A 19,530-nucleotide genomic window follows, 5' to 3' on the forward strand; every position below is an offset into this window, starting at 1 on the left:
TGGGACTCCCCATGAGGTCTAGAAATGTGGCAGCAGTGGAGAGGTGGCACCACTCCCTTGTAGCCAGATCTCAGGACCCTGGGGAGCCCTGGACCCTGCACGCTGGATCCAGCACTCAATCCCAGAATACAGGGTCCAGTGGGGGTGATGAGGGCTTAATCCTAGAGTGGAAAGCTGGGAGGAAGCAGCGCCAGGCTCCTGGGACCCAATCCTGGCACACAAGGAGTGGTGCCTGGCCCCCAGGACCCAATCCTGGCATTTGGGGGGTGGGAGGAGGTGATATGAATCTATGACATTGCCTCCCCAAGACCCAAACCTGATGTGTAGGAGTTAAGAATGGGGGGTGGGAGGAGGTGATATGAATCTATGACATTGCCTCCCCAAGACCCAAACCTGATGTGTAGGAGTTAAGAAGGGGTGATACTGGGTCCCTGGGACCCAATCCCAGCATGCAGAGCATGGGAGGGTGTGGTGCCAGGCCCCTGGGGCCCAATCCCAGTGTGCAGGGGGTGGGAGAGGATGGCGGTGGGCCCTAGGGCCCAATCCAGCCTGAAGACAGGCACCATGCCAATCACCTGGCCCAGAGGACCAAAAGGTAGAGCACCACTGTGCTAGACTGTATATAGCTTGTTCTCTTGGTACTCTGCTCTCTTGGTACTCTGCTGTCTTGGATAATGGGGCTGAGAAACTGAAAGAAGCTGAGGTCTTGAGTGCTATCAAGGACTAGTGCCAAAGAGATACAATAGGCTGGACCCATGTATCAAGGGTAACAGTAAACTCCCAGTGCTTCACTCGAAGAGCTAGGATGAAGACTGCCCACGTAGCAAGGGTAACAGCAAATTCCCAGTGCTTCACTTGAAGGGCTAGGATGCAGACTGACCCAATGGCTGCCTTTGGCTTTTAAGCTTAATTGTGCCATTAGTTCTCAAATTTTTTCACCTTGAACAGTGCTTGAAGAAAACAAACAGTATATTCTGCACTGCTATATTCCCAAATCATGGCTGTCAGGAATCCCAACTCTGATAAATAATTAGCACAAGCTAGCAATGAACAGCACAAAACTCATCTTGAACTCTTGCAAATGGATATTGTCTACACTATGAGGAAAGAAGCAATATGCCATGGTTTCTCCAAAGCTCAGTATATTGGGCTTTAGTGCAAAATGACCGCTCATAGTGAATATGCTGTTTTACCAGAAAGAGATCCTTTGGATGGGGTTATCATCTGTGTACTCCATAGGAACCACTTCAAAGGGTTCATCTTGCCTATTCTCAGGGTCTTCCTGTTGATCATTTGAGGAGAATGAACAATGGTAAAGGAACCCAGAGTCATAGCCACCCTGAAGAAAACAAGAGCCATAAGGAAGTGGTGTTATTGTCTCCATGTTTTACACATTTTCACACATTAAAAGAGAACAATTAATTACCAAGGAGAGCCAGAATTTCCCTGGTGCTGAATAAAACCCACAGAGGATGGGGCTGGGCTCCTCTGGGGTATAGAGGGGTGGCAGCGGCTCCTCTTTTTCAGGCTCTTCTTCTGGCTCTTCTTCTACCTCCTTTCCCATCTCCTCTTGTTTCTTTATCCACTCAAGCCTTGCTTTCTCCTTCTCCTGTTTCTTTTTCTCTCTACGCTCTATCTCCTCTTCTCTCTATTACAGAAAAGCATAGACACAAAACAATATGAAACCAGTGCACCCCACAAGTCACTGATTGACGGGCTCTCATGATGAAAAAGTTAAAAACTAGCAAATTAGAGTAATATTTTCCCCTGCAACTGAACAAATATAATCCATACATCACTTGAGGCTGCAGTGGGAATCCCCTTAATTTCTTCCTCCTTTTATATTTGTTTCAAGGGGCTTGTGAAACAGCAATCACTCTTCACTGGAGCCCATCTATATGCAGCCTCCTCCAAGCAAATTAAACCCTGTATTAGCCAGAGAGGTGGCTTGACCGGGATAAGAGGTTCTCTTCAATTCGGTGACGGGGTGCCCCACTTCCACAGTGCTTCATCTAGACCCTGTCCTCTGTTTGCCCAAGAGGACAAAAGACCAAAATGAAGACTTACACCAAGGGTTGACAACCTTTTCCTCACCATGGGCCATTCTTTGCAAATGGGCTGGCACTATGGGCTGCCCATCCCCTGCTTTTCCCCAGCTGTTCCTGTTCTGGGCAGAGGGGCTGATCTCTTCCTTTTCCTCTGCAAACTGGGGCTGGATCCAATCTCTTTGCGAGCCATGTCCAGCCTGTGGGCTGTAGGTTGCCAACCTTTGACTTCCATCCACATGGCAGTGCACAGTTTGTACTCAATCATTTGAGGTGAGAAGAAAGCAGCTGTAATGACCTTCCTTGTTCTGAATACTGAAATGAAGACTGCTGTCCTCAGCAAGATAGATACAAACATTAATATATTTTCATTACAGCTTAGCACAAATATAATCCTAAAAGGGCTTTTTTCCCAGAAAAAAAATATTAGCCATATAAGAAACCAAAGAATTTTCTCCCTTCTGAGTATTCAGTTTCTCCTGATTATGATGAGTGCTGAGGTTCTGCCTAATCTTTAATAATAAGGCAGCATTCAAAATATCAAAAGTAGTCTACATGGAAAGGACTGACAAGAGGGGTCAAGAAGTGTTAATCACTCAAGAGGTAGCTCTAGGCTGGTGGACCAAACACCTTGTCTAAGGATCAGGTAATTGGAGGTCACTTTTTAAGATAATCACTGGCCTAAATCTGAGCTTCATAAAATTCACCACTGGTGAACATGGACAGAATTCTCATGATATCAAAGGAACTTCTGCAAATCCATAAAATGTATTTCTAGAACATAATAAAAAGCATCAGAAAAATATAACTGGTGAAAAATAATGGGTTTTCATATTTGGTTAAAATGGGACCAAACAGATGTTTATGAAACACTCTGAAAGAATTTCCTTTCAGGACAAGAGCATAGAGAAGCAAGCTCTCAAGAATTTTTTTCTGAAATATATATAAATAGATATATACATAGATAGTTTAAAACAGATGTGCCGTGTTATTGTAATTCTTCTATCACTAGTGTAAGCTTCTAATATGCTCTGTGGCATTTCTCAATGGGACATGTTTTGATTCCAGGGAATTAATGACAACATACAATTGTCAAGTGATGAAGCAAAGCTGTAAGTGGACTAGACCTAGTTGTCCTTTATGAAAAGATTAGCTAACCCCCTATGTTTAGCACTCCATAAAACAACTTGAGCCTGAGTGGTTTTGCACTCTGAAGACATTGATAGCTGGGGGCTAAGAGTGTAATTCCCCATAGGAGTGTCCTTTACCTTGATCCGGGATTTAATGCTGCAGAAGTGAAAATACCGTCTGGGCAGGTCTTTGATCTGATAGGTGGATACTGTGTCCTGTTCCCCAAGCATGGGACCAAGGACCTCAAGAGCAAAGCCGTTCTCGCAGAGCACGAGCAGCATGCTCTGTGCCTGTACAACAGCATATAAAAAACAAGCATGAGACAAGGGAACTAGGAAATGGGAGAAAATAAAGCTAAAGACCAGAAGGTGCTAAGCCTTAGAGTTAAACCAGTCAATGTTTGTTTTAATTGCATGCTTCCTTAATCAAACATACCTCTGCTAGAAATCAAGTAATTTTTTTATACAACATATTGCTGGCAAAGCTAATTGCTAATTGATGTAGACCCAGTGATGTAGATGTAGACCTGTCCAACTGCATGGATCATAGACCCTGGAGTCCTGCCCAGTGCTCACCATGTGAGCAGCCCAGCTTTCTCCATCCCAACTTCCCTCCTATACAGGCAACATGAGCAGCCCAGCTCTTCCCCTGTGCATATCTCAAACACAGGATGGGCAGCTGGGACTGCAGGCTACAAATACAACACAAGCAGCCAGGGTCTTCTGGCTGCTCATGCAGCATGAGCAACTTGGCCTCCTTCTTGCCAGCCTAATTCCTCTTTTGCCATACGAGCAGCATGGCTCTCCCCCTTGCTGTACATGCAGTGACCTCCCAGTAACCCACTCCAGGAGCAGGGACAGGAACCAGAGGTCAGAGGAGGAAGGAGAAGTCTGGAGACCCCAACTGCTCCAACAGCAGGAGCAAAGTGGGGTTAGGTGGCTGGGCGCCTCATCTTAACCCCTCAGACTGCCCTGCTATAGACAATACAAATATACTTCTAGAATGGTTTAGGTTGGGAGTGGAGCAATGATATTTTGCAAGTCTTCTCTTTTGTAAGAGATGAGACTGAACCAGAAGCTCAGATCCAGGGTTTGGGTTGGATAAGCACTTGAAAATTCAGAGGCTCTCTCTGTCCTCTGCAAATCTCTTTTGTCTTTAAAATTAGGCTAGAAATCTTGCAAAACACACTTCTGTTTTAACTTCTAGTCTAACACAGTCTAGCATTCGTTTGAATGTATATGTTCATATGACTGTCAAATACGAAAAGTTGCTAGTATATCTAAAGTCATTTTCACTGTTTCTCTATCCCTAAAACAAAATAAATGATCAGCTATACTTTAATTGGCATGATTTTAAGCCAGAGATTTTTTATGCACTGTTGTTTAGTTTACAATATGGGGATGCTGCCTCTTTAATAATGGAGATGGAGCCCTCTGGTACAGATACAGCTCTGTTGATTAAAGCTTTTCTGCTGTGAAAGTTACCCCAGTTCCCTCAAACAACAGAAGCTCTGCCAGCAGAAGTCTAGAGACTGCATAGGATACAGAGTCTGTTTAACAGCACCTTTCATCCCAAAGCAGCATGAAGCTAAGAGTTCTCTCCATTATCTGCACTACATTGCTGAGATGATGATTCTTGATCCCTGAAATCAGCAGTTCCCAAGCTTATTCACAGATCACCAGTGTTCTGCAGAGTAAGCTCAGTCCCTCTTTCCCAATTAAGTTTCACGATAAGATGGATTGTGAGAAATTCTGAAGGTTGACAGCAATCCATTGGTTCATATAATTTGATAACCACTGCTTAAAATAACAATACAGGATCTGTCATATTTATAGGCGTTGAAATGTTCCCAAAATAAGATCCAAGCACTACTCACATGAGATGGTGGAGACCACTGTAATGCCTGCACAGGCCCAGGAACATCAATGAACCCAATTGGCTCGTATTTGTCTTCAACAGTGAAAAAGAAGACTGTTTTGTCTTTACTCTGAGAAAAAAAAGAAAGATATCACAAATTCTTTAGAGAATCAACAAATCTTTCATCAACTTACATGCTTGAAATCCTCGATGGCTGCAAATATCTTTCAAGACAGTGAAAGAACACAACAGAATTGTTTTAATACTATGAATTCCTATTTGAAATCTCCAGGTTTATCTTGTGAATATCTTTATAAACCTAACAGTGTTAACATTGCGTGGCACCCCATGGCACCACTGAAAGAATCACAAGGCACCCCAGGGTATCGTGGCACCCTGGCTGAGAATCACTGAGCTAAGCCATAGGGAGAGATCACCAGGGGAGAATCTTTATGGTAATTGGATAGTTCAGGTAAGAGGCACTAATATATTACCTTAAAACATTTTTGATCTTTTTGGCTTAATAAAACCAATCCTTTGAACACTTCAGACCTACCCCTGTGGCAAGTACTTCCCCATTTCGTTCATAGGCCAAGGCTGTAACTACAGTGGTGTGAGGCTTGAAAGCTTGTTTCAGCCGCATCTCTGCCTTCTTTATGTTCATTCGTCCTGCAATGATGGTGAGTCCTTGGGGATCATAGATTTCAATAATGCGAACAACGCCATCTTCAAACCCAACAGCAATGAGACCTCCTTTAGGATTTACCTGGGAGTAGACAGAGGAAAAAGGATAGATACTAGATTGAGAAGAAAAGGGCAGTGAAATCTGCAACTTCAGACAAAAGATAAGCAGCTCTATGACATGCTGTTCTGGAATTAACATAGAACCTGTTTTATAGATCACTCCACATTTCTATTGTCTGAGCATATACAAACTGTTCCTATACAGGGAAAATGTTTTAAAATTAATTATAAAGGCCTATCAGTATTAGGGGAATGTTACTTGGTACTAGGAAGGTGTGCAATTACTATTAGGACAGCAGGAATTGGAAAAATTAGAAGGAACATGCTTGGAGTTCACGGGACAATTACTTTAGATATACCAGTGACTTTTGGTACATTTATTGAGGAGGAGAGTGAAATCCAAAGGGAGTGCTACCCCTACGTTCAGTCTAATGAGGAACAGTTGTCACATTATTTTGAACAAGACAGGTTTTTAAGATGATACTGATGACGAGTTAAAACAATATTATCAGGAAGGAAAAAGGCAAGGATAACTATACTTAAATGGCAGCTTTTTCATGAAGAGCTAGCATCTTCTAATGCTATAGCAAACCTTGGGTAAGGTCTCATTGTGAATGCCACATCGAGAATACAGCCATAAGAGGATCATTCAAATTAGTTTAGTTACAAATCCTCTCCTTTTACAAATACTATCCTCAGTGGTGATGCATAGGGGGTGCACAGCAGTGCCCATGCACCCCCTGAGAGCCCTGGTGCACCCCCTCACAGCCAGCACTCCCTGCTTAGGTGATGGGTAGTGGGGCAGGCGGGAGTGCCAGTGCCCCCCCTGCGAGCACTGGCTGCAGAGTGGGGGCACCAGGAGAAGCACCACTGGCACTTCCGGGTGCCCCACTCGATCAGCTGTGGGGGGAACCACCCCCGGTTGGCGAGATCAGCTGTGGGGGACTCCCCGGTTGGCACGACTGGCTGTGGAGTTGCTGACTGGCCGGTGGGGGATATGTACCCCCCCGACACAGGAGGCACTAATCACCCATGACTATGCTGCTGCAGAGTAAATTAGTTCACTCCAGCCTAGTAGGGGTGCATGTGTAGATGTGCAACATTTACTGTGCAACAAATTAGTCAACTGCACAGTTGGACTAATTCCAGATGTAGACACGTCTACACCTCATGTAGACATGTCCACACACTGCAATAAATCCCAGCACAATTTCTCTAAGAAGCATGGCACAAAGAACTTGCTTTTCTACATGTTTGCAAGTTCCCAGTTGAAAGGTTATCATCATAAAATAACCTCACTCAAAGCAATTCATGAAGCCCAAGGTGGGCTGGTAGTTTCTTTAAAGCCATGAGTAATGTACATTTGTGATTTCTGAATCCACATGAACATGCTGCAGTAGGGTAAACTTACCACACGAGGGGCCCAAGTAAGTGCTGTTCCTCCCTGTTTAAATTTAATCTCAGTCAAGAGACAATTGCTGATGAAATCATAGATACGCACTGAGCCTGTGTAGGACAATTAAGGAAGGAAGTAGAAAGGGGACAAGTTATTGTAGACATTTTTGAAAGATGACTTATTTTAAGATTGGAGGGGAAAATTCTGAGGCATACTAATGAAAACCTGGAAAGAAAGTCTACATCTACATTAGGTGATTAATGCATGAGACAGCAGGGGCCCCGGGGCCCCCAGATGCCTGGGTTTCCCCCCCACCATGCCTGGGATTCCTTAGAAGTGGCAGGTTTCCCCTTGCAGGCAGGCAGCAGTCCAACCTGCAAAGGGTCCTGATTGAGGCTTGGGGCATGGCCAGGAGCACACCTAGGCAGCACTCTGCAGGTAAGTCTAATGCAGGGAAGGGGCATGGCAGGGGCAGAACACAGCCCCCATGGGGAGAGAGGAAGTGGGGCTGGGATGAAGGTAGGGGGACCTGGAGCCAGGAGTGAGATACAGACAAGAGCGGCTCATGCAGGGGGTACGGGGGGGGGGGCAACTCTCTGCCACTGCACACATCCTCCAGGGAAGGCTTGGGGGTGGGCATGGGCACCCCCATATTTGTGCATGGGATAGATGCAGGCTGCACACTGTGGGCTTGGGGTTTTCTGCTGCCTTTGCCCCAAGGGCCCAGCACACTATGACCACCCAGCAACAGTGGGGGTGGCAAGTTGAGCTTCTAGATGGTGGATGGGTAGGGGGTGAGCAGCCAGCACAGGTACCCCGGTGCATCCAGTGCTAGCAACGTGTGTGGAGCTACCAGGCCATGGTGAAGCTGCAGCAGCTGGTGGTACATGCTGAAGCGTGCAACTTCTCGCCTGCCTACTGCCACCACCTAGCCTGCGAGGAGGTGCTGAACTGGTTCAATGAGGGAGCGCTGCAAGGTGTGGGCTGCAGGGCCATGCAAACATGGCTGTGGTTTGGTGCTGACCCACAGCAAAAGCCGGGCCAGTGGCCACTGCTACATGACAGCGCTGCAGGGCTATGGTGCCAGGCTGCAGACACAGTTGACCACACTGGAAAGGAGCTGAAGAAGGCAGCGCTGCAATGTAGACCCCACATCCCACTGCCATGCCCTGTGCCCCTGTGCCCAGGGCTTTGCTCCCTGCTACCCCCCACACGCCGCCTCCCCAGAAAGCCTCAGGGCTGGGGACACGGCACAGCAGGGAGAAGTGTCCTCAGTGGGATCAACTGGAAAGGTAGAGGGGGATGAGGGGAGGTCCCATAAGGGGAAAGTGTGTGTGTGTTCATGGCAGGGAAAGTGTGTTTGTGTCTGTGCCCATGTGCAAAGAGTGAGTGAGAGTAGAGCATGTGTGTCCATGTGCATGGCAGGGAGTGAATGAGCATATGGTGTGTATGTGTATGTGTGGGTCCATGTGCATGACAGGGAGTGAGAGTGCCCCCATGGGCAACAGCAGCAGACTGGAGAGTCCCTAACCCACAGCAGGCAGCCCACATCCACCCTCACCCCACTGCCCTCTGTTCCGGCCGTGGTGAGGGGAGTGGGGGTGGGAAGCAGTGGGGAGAGGTGGGCATGTGCCCCCCCACACCCTGCCCAGCCAAGTCCACCCAGCTTCCCCCATGAGACATAGAGGCCCACCCTGCCCTTGGCAGCAACAGCAGCAACAGGAGGGGAAGGTGCCCCTCTTCCCCTGGGGTCCAGCTCCTGCAGGGGAGATGGCCTCCAATTTTGCATTTTCCCAGGGCCCCAGTAAAGTTTAATCCACCTTTGCACTGACTGCAGGCATAAATTGCACTTGGTCAGCCCAGCTAGCCAGGGGCCTGACTCCTGCTTGTCACCTAGACACATGACTTCACTTTTTCAGCACCCTCATGCTCAAGCCAGTCCCTCTGTTGCTCAATGGCATTACCCAGAGCCGAAGGCTGACCACCCTCCACCCCCAACGCTTGCTAGCAGGGTGGGACTTCTCTGCCCCAGTCAAATTGCTAATGTCCCAGGGGATATGTAGATGCTGAGCCCAGCAGTAGTTTACTGTTCCAGAGCTGATTGCTTCACATTTATTGCACATGTAGATGAACCCACATTGTAACGGCTATTCATACTAGCATAACTGTTTCATCTGTCTGTACCCAGATGTGTTCTAAGGTAAAGTCCTATGCTGTCAGTCTAGGAAAATATGACGTGAACAGACTTGAATATGGCTTTAAGAAAAATGCTTGTCTGGATTCTTCCCCATTTTAATCTGTTTAATAACCAGCCTCATTCTAGCTGGAATTAATGAGTTAATGGAGACATCTATTCACATGCAAAAACTTCTATGTCAATTAGCATTGATGATGTGCCAATTAGACTCAGCTGGTAGAAATTTAGTATTCAGGCAGAGAAATGCATTCTTAGTAGCTGATAAGGACATGTCAAAGGCCATAAAGCACAAGTGATGCTAATGTCCTGGCCAACATTTCTTCTCTCACACTAACCAGTGCTAATGCTAAGTATGAAAGCTTGTACAGACACACACATATATATATATTTTAAGTTTTATAAAAGAGACATAAGTGTCCAAAGCTGGGTACAAGCTCTTTGCTGATAACAGGCAACTGCTAGGAAAGGCACAGGTATTAATAGGGCATTACAAAAGCTGGTATAATCATTATTGTCCCACAGAGCCTTGAATACGAAATCTTTTCAGTCATTTTCTTCTAATGAAAAAAGCTTGTAAAGCTTCCCTTTGAGAATGTCTTTTATCAAAGCCCAGTTATCAAAATCTGATACACCTGGCACTTTATTTCATTAATGATCTGTCCTATCTTTCAGGACACTGTCCCAGGAATAAATGACTAAATTTTACAAAGTAAAGGGACACATCCACCTCAAATCCACACCAGTTCAAACAGCGTCATTCTCAAGTATGGGTCAGAGCTACAGCCCTGCCCTTAAAACATAATACTTGAGATGAGGGAAAGAGAGAAAAAAGCTGTACTTACGGTCAAGAGCAGTTGTGGCCATGAGGTATGTGACAGGAGACACATCCATTGCTTCTATTTTCCCAGAATGAAAAGTAAATAGGCACTCTGGATCATGAGTCTACAGAATAAAACAAGGAAAGAGGTCTTGCTGTGTGAGGCATTATAAGCCTTGCGTTTAAACATGGATACCTCAGAGGAACTCTACAGTCTCTACAGACACATATCGTGCACATATAATACGTGGAGTCTGTGCATACAATAGATGCCAATGAATACAGTTTCACAATGGTGTCATGAGCAAATTTCTACAGGCATATTAAGCACCTGTACTTAAAATGTTGGCAGTGTCTACATAAAAATAAAACAGAATCATATTAGAGTAAGAAGCACTATGTTGGGGAAAGAAATTTCATAACTGAAAACTACTCTTCCAGAAGTTGAGAAAATAACTTTAAACCAACAACCAGGTAGGCCACTAAAAGTCTTCTCTATAAAAAGGTTTCTCTATATACTCCTATCTTCATAATGTACTTTATACATCACTTTTTGCCATAATAGCTTTGCAGTTTAATTCTTCAGTTTTCATTATTCAAAGACTACTGAAATCAACAAGAGTCTTCCCGTAGTTTTCAACTGCTTTGGGGCAACCCTTAAAGTATTTTATTTTAATTTTTCTGGTCAAATGACCCTCTCCATCAATATTTAAAATCCTGGTCAATAACTGTAAATGATGAAGCAGTTAAAATAAGTTATAACAAGATCTGGTCACAATTCTAAATCCTCAACTGTTCAAGGTAGGACTGCGGAGCTGTCTATTGTAATTATAAAATGCTATTAGGAGGGAAGTATATAAATCAGGGGGCAGAAGAGGAAAATAAAACTTACAACATTTGAAAAAGTCAGATCAAGCTTCCAGATTGCTCCATTGGAATCCTAAAGAAACAGAAACATTTAATACTTGTATGTCTTTTCAAACCGAGTATAAAAATTCAACCAGTTCCTTACAAACATTCTTTACAAATGTCAGTAAAACTTTCGAATGGTCTGTATGAAAGAGAATTTGGGCTTCAGAGAATCCAATTGTGTCAATCAGACCAGGTGCTCATGGTAATAAAGCTTGATTATCCTATTTCCACTTTCTCCTTTTGGTTCTCAAAGTCAGAAAATAGGCCCCAGTGTTTTACTACTCTAGGCGGAAACAATAGTAATTCTAAAGAAAAACAACAGATTACTTCACAGTAGATTTCCTCTCATACTGCATCATCACCTTTCTTGTTATATATTGCTCTGTTGAGCTGACACAAATGCAAATGATGTGTTACCTGGGCATACCAAACAGGTTGTCCATGGTCATGAATTTTCATCATGAAGCTCAGGTTGACATTCTTGCCAACTAGAAGTTCATTCATATGCTCCATCTCTAGTAGTCCAGTGTCGTCTACAGAGTCGGCTGTGTCTATTGTTTCAAAGTCCCATACCTTCATGAAATTGAAAGGAAAAATACTAGCAGAGCTTTCATCTGTCCAGATGTCAACATAACTCACATTAACAGATACAATAGACATATAGCAAACAATAAACCAGTGGCAGCTCCATACGTATAATATAGAAACATTTCCCTCCACATGGCTAGTTTGAATGCAATCAGCATCTGTGATGAGAAGCAGCAAACATTGGTAGCCTATGTAAAATGACCTCATTTGACTTTCAAAATGGTAATTATCATAGCACCCAAATTGCCAACCTGCCAATCACAACTGCAGCTCCAGAGCTGGTGCCATCATGTGGGTTTTGGCTTCTACAACCATGATTCACACTTCCATGAAAGAGGGATCCCGGGACGAGATGGTCTTCATCTTTCTTCTACACGTAAGATTTTATTCTCCTATGGGTTGGCTGATCTCCTCCAAAGGGCTTTAAACTAGGTTCATTGGGGGATGGGGAAGTAGAGGATAATGAAAACCTAGGATCAGTGAGCCACGATCAGCTCAGATAAGCACTAAGGTAAGCACTAAGGAGCCCGATAGACATCGGGAGATGGGGCTACCAAGAGCACCTGTCAGGGGGCTTAAATGTCTCTACTCTAATGCTATGAGCATATGGAACAAGGATGAGGAACTTGCACTCCTGCTTGCAAGCAACAACTTTGACCTGGCTGGACTAACTGAAACCTGGTGGGACCCTACTCATGATTGGGCAGTAGGCATTGAGGGTTACAGGTTGTACAGACGGGATAGAGTAGGGGAAAAAGGGGTGTGAGGGTTGTGCTCTATGTTAAAAAACAATATATATCCTCTATAATCAAGATGGAATCAGAGGAGGGACAAACCGAGGTACTGTGAGTTAGGATACAAGGGGGTCGGGGGGACTTGGTAGTGGGGGTCTACTATAGATGACAAACAGGTCCAGGGAGGTGATGCTTCCTCTCTGTGCAGCACTGGTCAGGCCACAGTTGAAGTACTGTTTTGAGGGAGCACTTCAAGAGGGACGCAGAGAATCTTGAGAGGGTTCAGAGGAGGACCACGCGTATGGTCAGAGGCCTGCAGGCAAAGCCCTATGAGGAGAGGCTGAGGGCCCTAGATCTCTTCAGGCTTCGCAAGAGAAGGCTGAGAAGTGATCTTGTGGCTGCCTATAAATTCATCAGGGGAGGGCAGCAGGGAATAGGAGATGCTCTACTTACTAGGGCACTGCCTGGAGTAACTAGGAACAATGGCCACAAATTGATGGACAGCAGATTTAGGTTGGACATTAGAAAGAACTTCTTTGCAGCAAGGGTTGCCAGAATCAGGAATAGGCTTCAAAGGGAGGTGGTGCTCTCGCCTACCCTGAGGATCTTCAAGAAGCGACTGGACAAGCACCTGGCTTGGGTCATCTGATGCCAGCGCTCTTTCCTGCCCAGGGCAGGGGGTCAGACTCGATAACCTACTGAGGTGCCTTCCAACCCTGACATCTATGAATCTATGAACTGGCACTATTCATCACCTGAAAATGATGGGAAACAAAGTATCTGCTTCCTCCAGATAGTGTATTGATGGAAGAAATGTAAAAGAAATATTGGAAAAGGTTGCACTGCCATTGCCTGCTCCAGATGTAACAAGCAGATTTCAGTTTCAAGAGCTGTTAGTCTACCACCTATTCACCCAGCTAAAATTTATGAAATGGGATAATATCAGTTTTTTTAAGGGGGGAAAAAAGTCTTGTCTGAAATGCACTGATATAAATGACACTTAGATATTCTACAACGGAAAGATTATATGAGAAATAACATTGTTGTATTCCTTGCTGTTTCAGTATTAAACTGAGCTTTGTATATACTCATTCTTTCACTGAATACTCATTCAACTTCCCATTTTTGGGGGTTTATCAACAATAAAGAAGAATACTTTCCTAAAAGAAAAGAAAAATGTGTAAAACTCCCAAATACTAGCAGGTGGAAGGAAAGGCAGGCATAGAACCTGAAATGATTTTTAGCTCATTTCTAATGGATTGTATTTTAAATTGAGAGTGTTCTGTTATTTTAAAATAGACAGTGATTTATTAACTGATTGAAATACATGCCTCTGAGATAAAAAATTGCATAGGTGCTGGTTAGTTACACAAATCTAACTGATTTAAATGAATGTCAAAATGATCAGAAAATTGCATTCAAACCCCACTGTCCTTTAAAATCTTAGCTAACACATTAATACAGCTTGAAAATGACAAACATAAATCCAAGTTACAAATAAGAAAAATTATGTTAGAGACTGGTCAAGAAAGAAACTTGTTAGAATCATCACTGAAATTTATACTGACACATTACAGCATAGGTTAGAAGTCTTTTAATACTGTCCGATCCAAAGGCCAACACCGTAGAAAGACTCCAGTTTTTATCCAGATTATGCTAGAAATTCATATTGAATGATCCGGAGTCTCCCTCCATAAACTAGCTAAGATAGGCTAAAGATTATTGTCTTCTATGAACATTTGCAAGCCCCTATACACCAGTTTGTATCCAGGCTACTACAAAAAGGCTCACCCTGACATAGCCATCTCCTCCAGCTGTGACCAGTTCACCCTCATCCAGAACCAGCTGATTAACCGGGCCACTGTGACAAGGTCTACGTCCAGTTCGACAGAGCTCTACTTTGATGAGGCCCCCTTCCCAAAGGAGTAAGTTGCCCCACTCTGACCCAGAGATCACCTTCAATGCAAGGGAAGAAAAATACAGAAATCTTATAAGCTATCCATGTACATGCATTCCTGGCAGACTAATACCAGAGGTTCTTTTTGGAAAAACAGGAACTGCTACACTTGTTGAGACATAAGCATTTGTTAGGGAATGTATAAATGGTGAGGGGATTGAACTCTTATAGGACCATTGGGATGGTTAAGGGTTTGGGGTTTCTTTTTGTCTAATAGTCTTAGCATTTTTTCTGTTTTGTTCTAATGTTTACAGCATTCAGCACAGCAGCCTTAGATAACAAGTCTCTTTTGTCCAGGAATCATGATAATAATTGATATTTTTAAATGGTTACAAAGTAAACCATCTTATTTTAATTTAAGATCTACACTGGCTTATGGGGGCTAACTGTGAGACTGGATTAAACTGTCAGAGCACTCATCACTTTGGAGTCGGCGGTAAGACTCCCATTGGTTTCACTGGACTCTGGAGCAGCCCCTGCAAGGGAGCAGTAGTAAACAGGTTCACCTCTTACTGACTCACCTTCCCATCAGGCAGTTCCACATACCCTACGATGTCAGTCACTGCTGTCTTACCAAATCTGCCCAATGCCCCCTGTAGCTTGAGGCCAGTGAAGGTGTGGGCCATCTTCCAGAACCTGAGCATAGGAAACAGAGCCTTCTGGGTTACAGGGGTTTTTTTTAAACATAATCTTTAGTATCTCTCAGTCTAGAAGGTAACCCTATGGGGATATGTCCAATGGATATCTCCAATAGGTGGAGAGTATGTTAACTTACTTATTTTTAAATATGAGGTTTTGTATTTGCTTTTTTTAAATGAGAGAAAATGTTATTATATCCACATTCATTCTTATAGAAGTACTTAACTCCCCAAAACTGTTCCCCTCCAACTCCCAGAAATAACCTATGTGAAAAGCCTTGGCCAGGGAAGGATGGGGAACCACTGCTCGCTCCTGTTCAGTGCACTTAAAACAGATCATAAACCAATGTATATATCCAGTCTTGCTGTATTTTCCACATTTACCTAGAAAAGCCTACTATTCTCTAGTTGAGCTTCAATGTAAGATGCTCACATGCTTATACCCTTAATATATACACAGTTAAACACTTTCTGCATAACTCCAAGGACTGTGGTAGGATTGCATAAATCTACATGAGCATACAGGTTGGTCCTATAGGTCCATAGCTACATTTAAACATTCAGAACTGTTCACCAGATACAGAAGTATCTTAGGAAGAATGAGTTATAGAGAAACTGACCTCTCTTATTGCAATTAGAAATAGTTATAGTTAGGTCATAGTTAGTCCACATTTATTTTAACTATGGTTGGGGTTCAGGGTTCGACACTGAATTGTGCTAAGGCTCAAGTATAGATCTGATGGCTCTTTTTCAAAGTGTTCCCAAAATGCTTTAACTCAAAGTGGAGGAAATCTTACATGAAATCAATCGATAAACTCTTCAAAGGTTTTGGACATATCTGATCTGGATATGGAAAATAAGCTCTTTTCTTGCTTTAGATCCAACTTGGAAGCAAAATGAGATCTAGGGATATAAATCTGATTCTCCTATAAATTCAAAAGGACTTCAAAATAATCACTGCTATCATTTTATAAGTCATTTGTACTGCAGTAGCATCCCAGTCAGGCTATTGGGCCTTATTGTGTTGAGCAGTGTTCAGACACAGAACAAGGATAGGGTCTGGTGCCCTACCTCACAACAGGTTAAAGTTTTTACTCCATTTTTAGTTGACAGGCTGGCCAAGAACCACTCCAAATGCACTTTGGATGGTCAATAGTAAAAATTCTTCTATCACCTCTTGGAAAAACCAAAGGCACCAAAAAGTAAGCTATTTGAGCAACCTGACTGTCTGTATGGTCTTAACAGCTTTTAATCATTGCCATTATTATTCTTAAATGGAACAGCATTCTCCATTGGTCTTCACCTGTTAGCAATTATTGTTATCATTACTAATCAGTCATCTTGTAGGATTCATGACTTTCTTGGCACTTCATATTCAGCACATTAAGCAAACCTACTTGATGTGTCCTGTTCCAGAAGTAGTTAGTTGCTCTTCGTTTTCAAGTGAGAATGTGACCTTATAAACATCCTGTGAAAAAGCTTTGGACCTCAACACAATCTTTTCCTGTTTCCAGTCCCAAACTGTCAACATGTAGTCAGGGCTGCTACCAACACTGGCTAGTAAGGTGCCAGAATGGTTGAAATCAGCAAATGTGTAGGCTTCCTCTGTCCCACCTGGAAGGACAAACCCCCCAAAAAAGAAAGAAAAAGAGAATGGTAGGACAGGCAGCTCAATGAAATCTCCACTCCTGCTGTCATTATTATTACTGTTTCAGCAGCTCATAGTCACCAATTGGCTATTGCTGCTGTTTGAAAACGTTCAGATACCCCAAAATGCAAAGACAATCATGGACAACTGTCTTTACCCTCATTTCAAGTACCTAAAAATATTTTTTAAATCTAAAAATGTGACATTACTCCACTTGCTGGAGTCTATACACACTGCCCTGACCACATAATATTGGAGAAGCAGTCCTAGGTAACATACCTCGCAATATTCTATAGGGCCTTAATGAAGGATATTCATAGATGATGATGTTTGGTTTCCTTCCTTTTTCTCCTACTGCAAAATACTGCTTACTAGGGTGTACCTAGAAAAAGCAAAGACCCTCTTAGATATTTTCCTGTTCTCTTGGGCAGTATTCAACTCAATATTGAGTTATATTTCACACATATTGCAGAATCATGACATAAATTGTGCAACCATGCATAAGCCTTTTTTTACATCTCATTTGCACCTTGCCCACCTGCCCATGTCCTCCTGAACAACTGTTGAGACGATAGTGTCTTTTTCTGCTTTTGAAGAAAGGAAATGTGGATAAGATGTAAAGAGCTGATGTGATTCTCTAAGAATTATTTACAATGTAACAGAGAAGCACAGGGCCAGATTCTGAAAGCTTTACTCATGTGGAATACTATCAATAATCAGTGGGACTAGTCATCAGGGCTGTGCAAAGTTTTGGTTGCCAGTTCGATTCGGAGGCGATTTGGCCCTATTCGGTGGCCAAATCTCCAAATCAGGATCAAACCAGGAGACCCATTAAAAGGTCCAAATTGAATCTGAAGCCTCTGAACCAATTCAGAGAGATTCAGAGATTCAGATTGGCCAGGGAGAGACAGGCACAGCCAAGGCTCTGGCTGGGGGCTCTGGGTGTTTGTGGCAGAGCTCTCCCCGCTCCAACGCCATGGGGCAGTAGGGGGGTAGCAGGGATCACCCCCCCATCCCTGCCTGGCACCTTCATGGCAGCTGTCGCATGCTGCGGTGCAGTGTGGTTTGGCAGGGCACCACACAGTGTCTGGGAGCTGGAGTTGCTGGGGTTGCTGGGACTGAGCGGTGCTAGGCTCCAGCTGACAGGTAGATACACCCCAGCTCCCAGACAGCATGTGGCACTCTCCCATGCTGTGCTGCACCTGCATGATGTGACAGCTGCCATGCGGGTGCCAAGCTGGGGAGGCACTCCCTGCTGCCACGTGCTGTGCAGAGGGGCTCTGCCACGAGCCCTCAGATGCCCTAATTGCCACTGCTGCAGCCAGTGAATGCAGGGCTTTTTATTTATTTATTTTTAAGTTCCAGGAGGCTGGGCCAGGCAGGGAATGCAGGGCAGCCGCGGGAGCTTCTTCTGCAGCTCCCACAGCTGGGGAGATGCAGGCACAGCTGGAGGAGTCTCAGGAGAACCTGCAGCTGCCCAGCTGTGCCTGCCTCTCGCTGGCTCTCTCCGATTCTGATGTGGCTGACTTGAATGGGGACAGTGATTCAAATCATTGAATCAAATCACTGTCCTCTAAATCAGCCGAATCTGAATCCGAATCGAATACTTCCCTATTCGCATAGGCCTACTAGTCATGGGTAAAAGGCTACTAAAATCAAAATAACTGTTTCAGGATCTGACCCACAAAAGCTAAAATCAAGCTAGAGGCAGGGTAGATTTGTACTTTACAAAACAGTGGTGCTCAACCTTTTGGCTTTGTGGTGTGGATGAATAGCACAAAGCTGGTCCACAGGTCAGATCAGGACCCAGGCATCAGGACTGGGCCCAACGCCATCTCACCAAGATCAGACCCTGCACAGCCTGCCCTGGTCCTGTGCATCCTGGATTGGTCCCCATGCACCCTGATCAGTCCCGCACCATTTCCACCTGGATCAGACTATACCACCTCTGCCTGCCTCAGTGCAAAAGGATTGTGCTCTGCCCATCTTCCACCAGGCCCTACATGCCCAATATAGCACACAGGGCCATTTAACTAGCTGTGGGACTCCAAAAGATAATACACACACACACACACGTATGCATTATGTATGTATATCACAAGCTTTTGTGGGCTGCATTTCTCATTTACCTATGTACTTGAAGTTCCAAATTTTAGGATAGATGAAACATTAAACTAGTATAAAGTGTAATTAGCAGAGAGGAAATATTGAACAAAAAGAGTTGGTTTTATCCAGGGCACTTTAATAATTAAAACATTAAAACCACAAAAAGTGAATTCCAGATGGCTCATCAGATCTTGTGAGTACATTAGTAATGTACCCTGGAGCCTAGACATGAATCTGCTACCTTTCTGCCCAAGTCAGGTAGTGTACATTGATTGACTGAGATATTTAAGATGACTATACTTTCTTGCCAACCCTTTAATCAATACTGCTATTTACTATTTTGTGCATGCCATAGTACAGCAGAAGTTATGGAAATCTCCCACTGAGGAACTCAAGCCATGCCTGTGTGATAAGCCGGGGAGAAGCAAACCCCACCTGCTCGCTCCTGTTCAGTGCAGGCCAAAACCCAAGAAGTTATGTAGTATAGCTAATTTAGAGCAACCTTGAGTATGTGCCAAGTGGTGCATTATGGCCACCCTTGAGGCTGGTTCTATCACATTTGGTGCACTGGTTGGGAAACACCTGACAAGGGGTGGGGGGTTTGTAACAGGAGCCTCTGCCCTTGTCACTTTCAGAGGAAAAGACTGAGCTGCCAGGGAACAGGACAGCAGGAGCAGGAGGCTTATTTGGGCTAAGGGGAAACACTTGTGTATGGTGGAGAAGCCATGGGACCAGAAGAATGGTGCCCAGAGGGGTAGAA

General features: G+C 44.2%; 1 protein-coding gene across 1 annotated transcript in view; it reads right to left on the bottom strand.

Annotated features, from left to right (window-relative positions):
• Window positions 1-19,530, bottom strand: part of CFAP44 (cilia and flagella associated protein 44) — a 60,871-nt gene that overhangs the window by 27,735 nt on the left and 13,606 nt on the right. Inside the window, exons 6-18 of the mRNA XM_090040923.1 lie at window positions 16,944-17,046; window positions 16,414-16,630; window positions 14,900-15,014; window positions 14,213-14,377; window positions 11,517-11,672; window positions 11,080-11,127; window positions 10,213-10,312; window positions 7,189-7,283; window positions 5,590-5,799; window positions 5,053-5,163; window positions 3,314-3,466; window positions 1,427-1,648; window positions 1,194-1,339 (exon numbers count right to left, since the gene is read on the bottom strand). Of these exons, the coding sequence (XP_089897049.1) occupies window positions 1,194-1,339; window positions 1,427-1,648; window positions 3,314-3,466; window positions 5,053-5,163; window positions 5,590-5,799; window positions 7,189-7,283; window positions 10,213-10,312; window positions 11,080-11,127; window positions 11,517-11,672; window positions 14,213-14,377; window positions 14,900-15,014; window positions 16,414-16,630; window positions 16,944-17,046 (1,841 nt within the window). The remainder of the gene's footprint in view (window positions 1-1,193; window positions 1,340-1,426; window positions 1,649-3,313; window positions 3,467-5,052; window positions 5,164-5,589; window positions 5,800-7,188; window positions 7,284-10,212; window positions 10,313-11,079; window positions 11,128-11,516; window positions 11,673-14,212; window positions 14,378-14,899; window positions 15,015-16,413; window positions 16,631-16,943; window positions 17,047-19,530) is intronic.

The sequence above is a fragment of the Crocodylus siamensis genome, chromosome 1 (assembly GCF_052110815.1).
Source record: "Crocodylus siamensis isolate JL-2025a chromosome 1, ASM5211081v1, whole genome shotgun sequence".
Classification (NCBI taxonomy): Eukaryota; Metazoa; Chordata; order Crocodylia; family Crocodylidae; genus Crocodylus; species Crocodylus siamensis.